Source organism: Salvelinus sp. IW2-2015, linkage group LG17, assembly GCF_002910315.2.
Source record: "Salvelinus sp. IW2-2015 linkage group LG17, ASM291031v2, whole genome shotgun sequence".
Taxonomy (NCBI): domain Eukaryota; kingdom Metazoa; phylum Chordata; class Actinopteri; order Salmoniformes; family Salmonidae; genus Salvelinus; species Salvelinus sp. IW2-2015.
The window spans coordinates 15,046,025-15,054,420 of NC_036857.1; the positions used below are offsets into that span (position 1 = coordinate 15,046,025).

Below are 8,396 nucleotides of genomic sequence, written 5' to 3' on the forward strand. Positions count from 1 at the left end.
TCAAGGGGAGCTGCTAAAATGTTTAGTTTGCAATGTGGGCACACAGACGAGGCAAATGCAGCCCCACCAAAGTTGCCCAACCCTGCACTACATGAAGCTAGCCATTAACAAAAATCCAGAAGACAGTCAACCTACTGCTATGTTAATCCAGCATAACCAAATAAATGCTAACAGTGTTTTAATAGTAAATTGGGCCACCGTGAGCCAGAATAGCTTCAAAGCACCGTGGCATTGATTCTACAAGTGGAACTATATTGGCGGGATGCGACACCATTCGGTGGTGGAAAACGCTAAGGCACTTCCAGAATCTCCCTAAATTGTTGATCTGTTACGGCCATGGCATATGGTTTACATCAATTTCATGCTCATCAAAGCATTCAGTGACCGCTTGTGGATGGGATCGTAGCCAAAATAATGGTCTGCCCAGCATTTTTACACATGACCAAGCATGATGGGATCTTGATTAACACAGGAACCACACCTGTGTGGCAGCACCCGCTTTTAGTATACTGATCCCTCATTTACATTTAAGTCATTTAGCAGACGCTCTTATCCAGAGCGACGTACAAATTTACTCAAGTTTCTATTATTTTGGTAGTTACCTRTACATCATGAATCTTACGTATTTGGCAACTCGGAACCTGAGTAAGGTGTGATAAGCATATTTACTAATGAACATATGGCAGACAAGGCCTGGTAAGATGAATTAGAAGTGTGGCCCCAAATAAAGTAGTGGACATAGCCATCAGTATGTACAAAACAACTAGCCCATCTACTTCTCCTAGCAACTGCAAAATACAGTGGCTGATTGGTTATCAAATGTACTCACACCAACAGTAGTGATGACAAGATAAACTGAGACTAGCAATAGCTAGCATTCCCGCCCCACTTGAAGTGGGGGTAGGAGGCAAAAAACAGACGTAAAAAAAAAAAAAAAAAATCAACCAATTTACATAAACCTTTATTACCATTTCCATGAAAAAGTTTCAAAATATTGAACAAGATGTGGGTTTTCTGACCCAGACAAAAACAATTTGTTGCAATACAGGTAGACTAACAAATGAAAACCCATCTCGATTTAAAACCAGGATATCCACTCATTGCATACACACTTTGTTGACCATTTGCACTAAAACAGAGGCGTAAGACAAGTCCTCACAATCCACATTTCTGCTGGTTTTCATTGCCAAGAGTGCACAGTGACTACACCTGGTTTCCCGGGATAAAAAAAGGTGTCACTGAAAAAAAAGGCAAGAATGACAACAAGCAGACACTGGCCTTTGAGGGACAGTTACGCATCCTCAACACCAACATTTAATCATACAAATGAAGAGACATAAAACCAAGGAATGTAACAGAAGTCAATGGCTGGAGAGCATCGACTTGGTGGCACATCTCAGATCCTGAATATGCTCTGACAGTGCACACCGATCAACCAGACACAAACAGTAACACTGCCATGGACTTCAAGAACAAAGTKTAAACTAAATTTTGCTATTGGTCTTTGGGAACAAATAACAAATGCATTCACTCCATACCCCGAAAGACTGTTTCAAAAGGCACAGATATGGAGTGTTGGTCTTGAATTGATCCCTCGGTTGGAAATTAAAATCAGCCCAAAGAGGACTTTGATGTAGCACCCATTATTGTGAGGGAGACGAGGGCATTGATCAGTTCACAACTGAAGAATAAAAAGAGACATGAAAATAGAGAATGCTTCAGTGGACTTGCATGGGGAATGCAGGAGGATGAGTAGAACTCCTAGTGGAAGAATGTGTTTGGAGATGAGTGGTAGATCCTCTCTCCAGCTGTAGATATCTGACGACTGTTGTGAGGATAGGGCGAATTCTGTCCAGAGTGGATTTGTTTCAGTTTTTGCAGCGCATTCTCTCTGAATTAACCTCAATCTATATAGGCCCGACTTGTTTTTCAAGGCGTATGCATACATACATACATACACTCGTGAGAGCCCACCCTCCCCAGCCATCCATCCATCATGACTTACACAGTTGACCTAGAGGGCCTCTGAAGTGAAAGCAAAAAAAACAAAAACAGTGAGAGGTGGCTGGACGATACCATATTAGAGTGTGCGTGGGTTGTACTCTGGCAGCTTCTTGAGCTTCTCTTGTTCCTGTGGAGTGTCCTGTCTGGCGATGACCAGGGAGTGTGCATATCCCATCACCACCTGCAACCACACCACAGTGAGAATGGGCCCAAACTAGTGAACACACAAATGCAGTTCCCATCTACAGAATGCATCATTGTGTTTATTCAGTCTCTGTTGCCGCTCCATACCTGTTCAGCGTAAACGCCATCCAGGCTCTTAACCTCCTGAGCAGTAGTGGAGGACTTGGCCTTGTTGTCACCGTAACCCTATAACAAACACGTCATAATAGGTGGAGAACCTGGAACACGTGTGCCAATTCAGCAGACTTTTGAGCACACCAGCACCTTGGTATGTTTCTATAATGGTGTATAGCACCTTGGGTGTGAGAAATGTGTTTTATACATACAATTAAATATTACGTCTTACCAGCTCGCCAAAGGTAGGGGAGGGTCCCCAACTGATGGTGCTGTCGTCTGCAGCGATAACGATACTGCTTTTCCCGCAGGCCAGACTGCGGACCTTCCAGCCACACAGGTCCTGCACGGCCTTGGGGTACATGGTAGATTCCCGCGAGGTATTTGTGACCCCCCAGAAAAACAGCCCCCCTGAACACAAAAGGTTAATAGCTTAGCTTCCTTATTAAAAACACCAGCATTCTGGTCAAGAGTTTCCAAATCGCGTAATGGCTAAGGCGTTAGACTGACAGATGCTAGGTTCAAATCCTGGTTGGTGTACCCTTTGAAATCACTACAATATACATCAGGTACTTAGGGAAGTAACAGTATTATGGGTATAGTGGTATTATATTGAGAACAAGGGTAAAAAAAAAAAAATCTATTCATTACTCAACATTCAAAGGAGTTAAGCATTGTGTACCATACCCATTTCATTGACAGCGAAGGAGCACTGGTAGCCAGTGTAGATTTGGGATGCCCCGCGCCCGGGGAAGTCAAAGAGCTTCACCAGTCTTGGCACCATCTCGTCCTTCTGCTCTGTGTGACCCAGCCGCCCATAGCCACCAAAGCCCCAGGAAAACACCCGCTTCTGGGAATCCAATATCAGCTGGACACACAAAGTTCACACACTGACCCGAGTTAGCCTCGTGCAAACAAAACGTGGCAGAAAAAAAGGTATTTGTGAATTAACTACAGCCATTGAAAGTGAAAACACATTGAGTAGACTATCGCTTTCAATGCAGGCTGGTACCAAATGTTCAGACCAGCTCAGCTCCTTTTTGGACCCAGATTTAAGGATCAGAATGCAAAGGTCTCCATCTGCAGGTTCATTAAATATTAAGGGAACGCTCTACATTCAGCAATTATGCAAAAGCAGAGTAGGCTCAGTTGGTAGAGCATGGCGCTCAGTTGGTAGAGCATGGCGCTCAGTTGGTAGAGCATGGCGCTCAGTTGGTAGAGCATGGCGCTCAGTTGGTAAGAGCATGGCGCTTGCAACATCAGGGTTTGTGGTTCCATTCTCACAGGGGGACCAGTAAGGAAATGTATGTACTCACTGCTATAAGTCGCTCTGGATAAGAGCATCTGCTAAATGACTAAATGTAAATGGTGGGAGGGGACAACTAATGTAAATCAACATTTTGGCTAAACGCACATTTCTAAAATTCACATTTCTGTCTGATGGGGGTAATTGTGGCAGTAGGGATCAAAACCTGTATTCATAAAGTGTCTCAAAGTAGGAGTGCTGATCTAGAAACAGGTCCTCCCTGTACATGTAGCCTTATTCATTATAATCTTAAAGGCCAAACTTTTTGTGGTATCCAATTGTCCCATCGCTGCAACTCCTCCCTACGGACTCGGGAGATGCGAAGGTCGAGAGCTATGAGTCCTCCGAAACACGACATGCCAAGCCGCTCTGCTTCTTGACACACTGCTCGCTTAACCAGGAAGCCAGCCGCACCAATGTGTCAGAGGAAACACAGTCTAGCTGCGACCAAAGTCAGCTTGCAGGCGCCCAGCCCGCAACAAGGAGTCGCTATAGCACGATGGGAGAAGGAAAACCCGGCTGGCCAGACACACACACCCCCCCCCCCCCCCCCCGGGCGACGCTGGGCCAAACGTGTCTCCCGGTCACAGCCTGTGATCGAACCCGGATCTGTAGTGACGCTTCAACACTGCGATGCAGTGCCTTAGACTGCATGAGGCCCTCAGCATTCCTTCTCTAAGACAATGAATACAGGGCCTGGTCTTTTCTCTCCTCACCGTGTGATTGCCTCCGCAGGCGACATCTCGAACCACCACGTTGGGTACGGGCGTCACCTGGCCATCCTTACTCTTCTCGATGAAGATGGTCACGCGACGTGCAATGGTCTCACAGTCAAACTCAATGCGCTGGGCGCGGGCAATGAACTTTCCATCAGAGTTGTGTCCTGTGACCCAAAACACAAGGTAAAAATAAGCGCCACATCAGTGGCTGAGTCACTGTGCTGCCATTTTCCTCTTCAAAGAGCAACTTTGGTAAAAATAAAAATAAATAAAAAACTTACATCTGTCCAGTACTACTAGTTAGTTAAAACCATACCTAGCTGGCCATACTCTGGGCATCCGAACGAGTAAAGGTTCCCTTTGCAGTCCACCACCATGCTGAACTCTGCCCCACACGCCACCTTGACCAAAGGCTGCCCGTTGTACTGGATCTGAGCGGGGCAAGGAGAAGCTTCAATAAACACAGGCTCATTAAGTGGCCATATTAGACCTATAATAAAGCAGCAACAATAATGAGGCAGATGAATAGACAGGTTTATGTTGCTTACCGGGGCTGGACTGAGGACTGCATCAGTTTGGTTCCCCTGGCCCAGCTGACCCAGTTTGTTCTCGCCAAAAGAGTAGGCGGTGCCACCCTCAGTCAATGCCAGGGTGTGGTTRCGTCCACAGGCTGCAGCCACCACCACCTCGTCTGCGAGGGCCTCAATCAGCTTTGGGGCCTCTAGGCGCTTAGTGTCCCCGTGACCCAGCTGACCCTTTTCATTTCGACCTAACAGAGGCAGACGGTAGAATGATTGCATCTGAGATATAGATATACAGTACATTCAGACCCCTTGACTTATTCCACATTTACAGCCTTATTCTAACATGGACTACATTACATTTTTAAACCAATCTTCACACAATACCCCATAATGATAAAGCGAAAACAGGACTAGAAATGTTTGCAAATGTATTAAAAATAAAACAGAAATACCTATTTACATAAGTATTCAGACCCTTTGCTTTGAGAGTTGAAATTGAGCTCAGGTGCATCCTGTTTCCATTGATCATCCTTGAGATGTTTCTACAACTTGAATGTGGTCCACCTGTGGTGAATTCAATTGATTGGACATGATTTGAAAAGACACACCTGTCTATATAAGGTCCCACAGTTGACATCAGAGCAAAAACCAAGCCATTAGGTTGAAGGAATTGTCTGTAGAGCTGCGAGACAGGATTGTGTCGAGGTACAGATCTGAGGAAGGGTTCCAAAACATTTCTGCAGCATTGAAGGTCTCCAAGAACACAGGGGCCTCCATCATTCTTAATTAAAAATAAGTTTGGAACCACCTAGACTCTTACTAGAGCAGGCCGCCCAGCCAAACTGAGCAATTGAGGGAGAAGGGTCTTGGTCAGGGAGATGACCAAGAACCCGATGAACCCAGAGTTCCTCTGTGGAGATGGGGGAACCATCCAGAAGGACAACCATCTCTGCATCAGTCAACCAATCTGGCCTTTATGGTAGAGTGGCCRGACGGAAGCCACTACTCAGTAAAAAGGCACATGACAGCCAGCTTGGAGTTTTCCAAAATGCACCTAAAGACTCAGACCATGAAACCAAGACAATGCAAGAGTGGCTCAGCCAGAGCCCAGACTTGAACCCAATCAAACATCTCTGGAGAGACCTGAAAATAGCTGTGCAGCGACACTCCCCATCCAACCTGACAGAGCTTGAGGATCTGCAGAGAAGAATGGGAGAAACTCCCCAAATACAGATGTGCCAAGCTTATAGCCCGTAATTGCTACCAAAGGTGTTTCAACAAAGTACAGAGTGAAGGGTCTGAATACTTATGCAAACGTGATCTTTTTATTTGTAATAAATTTGCAAACTATTCTAAACACATTTTTGGTTTGCCATTATTGTATGTGTGTGTGGGGGGGTTGAAAACAATTAWCCATTTTATAAAAGGCTGTAACAAAATGTGAAAAGTCAAGGTGTCTGAATACTTTCCAAATGCACTGTATATAAACTACAATCTATTACAGTACAGCGTTCCTACCCCAGCTCCAGAGCTTGCCCTCTGTGGTGATGAGGAGGCTGTGGGCAGCACAGGGCCCAGACACCACACTGCTGACCTGCACGTCATTCAGGCAGCCGTAACGGTGAGGACCCCACAGGTTCTGGCCTAGGTTCCTGAAGGCCACTGCGAGACCACACACACACGAAACAACTGACTTCAATACTGCAGTCAATTAGGATGATTGCTTGAATAAAAACTTCCAAAGTAGGTAGCACCAGTGCTATTGAGGGACAGCTTTGAGTCTGGAGCCTTGCATTACGCAATGTTTTCATTACAGGACTTGGCAGGGTTATACCTTGTGCTTTCGGAACCTCTTTCCTTCCAATGAGATCCCAGTTGGTGGCTCCGAAAATGAGTAGTTGACCTTTGACTTTAGGTAAGTCAAGTTTCTACAAAAATGACACAGATCAGTGTTTTAGATCAGTGGCTCTTTTTTTTTTTTACTCTGCATAAGCACTCCTTATTAATTTGACTAATAACATATCTAGTCACATTAACCACAATTCTATAGTCACAAACCCCTCTTTTGGTGATCTGAACAATTTGATTTGACCTCATGCAGGTCAGGAAACTTACTATTTTTTCTTTGATGTCGTCAGGCACAGTGACTGGTTGAAGGCCTGACTTTGCAGCAGGCTTGCCAGGTTTCTTTGTGTTCTCCTGCTCTTCATAATCATCAAACTCATCATCACTGCTGAACTCCCTTTCCTTCTTTTTGCCTCCTGCCCTCTTCCTCTTGATCCCACCATTTCCAGAGACTTCAGTTACCTTCTTGCGTGGCATGTTTGTAAAGGTATCTAGGGGAGGGGGGGGGAAACAGACATTGTGATATCAATGGGGCGGCAGGTAGCTTAGTGGTTAGAGCATTGGGCCAGTAACCGAAAGGTTGCTAGGTCGAATCCCCGAGCTGACAAGGTAAAAAGCTGTCGTTCTGCCCGGGAACAATGCAGTTTTATACCTAGGGCGTCATGTTAACTGACTTTCCTAGTTAAATATTTAAAAAATCAATACCGAAATCAAACTCTTGCTACGCTGAACTGATGACATAGCAATTTGCAATGCGTTTGAACTTGAAGACATGTAAACAGTCAAATAAAACTAAGCATAAATGGCTTGTCAATTAAACGTAAATTTAAGATTAAAGACTAAGTTCAAGTATACAAGTCAAAGCCACCTATGCTAGCAAAGATTAGCCATAGCGGCTCGCGGGTTAGYTAGCATTCTTGTCCGCATTTCTTTGTTGTCTACGTGCTAGCATAATCAGTGGCTACTAGATAGTTGCTCAAAAAAAGGGCCTGTTAGCAAACATACCACTAGCTAACGTCAGTTAGCTATGGGAAATGACAAATAGCCACACAATGAAGGTTTACTGGACTTTTAAATGAATTAGCTAGCCAACTGTGCTAGCTAAGTAGCTAGCTAGCGTAATCTAGCAATCGATTTCTAAATAAAGACAAACATTGGGTAACGTTAGCTAACTAGTTGCAATACACCCAATTAAAATACTTTCTCCCGCCCCCCCAACTGTAAAAGTTGAAGGTGAGAAGAAAATTTAGCTAAACCTTTTGGCTTCAGATAATCTTGCTTCTAACGTTAATTCGGTTACTAACGTTAGAGGGATTTCCTAATTCTGCGGCTGTCGTGCATCTGTCCGTCTTCCACGTTTTTTTGATTGATTTTAAACAATAGAATCTGCAGTCTCCGGCTCTATGAAACCACGTGGGTAGTGCCTTACATTGGTTACATTATCTAGTTACAGTCGGATAATGCAAAATGGCATAACTTGTGAAATACTTACAACTTTCCCTTTTGTATATTGGCTGCTGCATGCGATTAAAGTTGTAAAATATAGCTAGCTATATGTTTCAATGCTTACCTGGGATTCGTTGTGGATGTCTGGCCTATAGGTCTTTTGATTGATGGTCTTTTATCGTTATGAGTCCTCCCTCCTTTTTGTCTGTCTTCTTTGTTAAAATGTAAATATGTGCGGAGACGTGACATACCGGC

The 8,396-nt window shown here is 44.5% G+C and overlaps 1 protein-coding gene across 3 annotated transcripts; it reads right to left on the reverse strand.

The window, feature by feature from the left end:
- Window positions 1-945: 945 nt before the first annotated feature.
- On the reverse strand, window positions 946-8,396 carry LOC111977186 (protein RCC2 homolog). Of its 3 annotated transcripts, none has more exons than XM_024006527.2 (11): window positions 8,266-8,396; window positions 6,966-7,186; window positions 6,685-6,778; window positions 6,369-6,512; window positions 4,875-5,095; window positions 4,643-4,757; window positions 4,324-4,490; window positions 2,989-3,169; window positions 2,534-2,712; window positions 2,296-2,373; window positions 946-2,185 (listed from the first exon to the last, which is right to left on the reverse strand). In XM_024006527.2, the coding sequence occupies exons 2-11, from the start codon at window positions 7,170-7,172 to the stop codon at window positions 2,081-2,083; spliced, it is 1,491 nt and encodes a 496-aa protein (XP_023862295.1). In that variant the 5' UTR covers window positions 7,173-7,186; window positions 8,266-8,396; the 3' UTR covers window positions 946-2,080. The 3 variants fall into 3 exon arrangements, with proteins under 3 accessions (XP_023862295.1, XP_023862296.1, XP_023862297.1); XM_024006528.2 differs by lacking the exon at window positions 8,266-8,396 and adding an exon at window positions 8,000-8,103; XM_024006529.2 differs by lacking the exon at window positions 8,266-8,396 and adding an exon at window positions 7,952-8,095.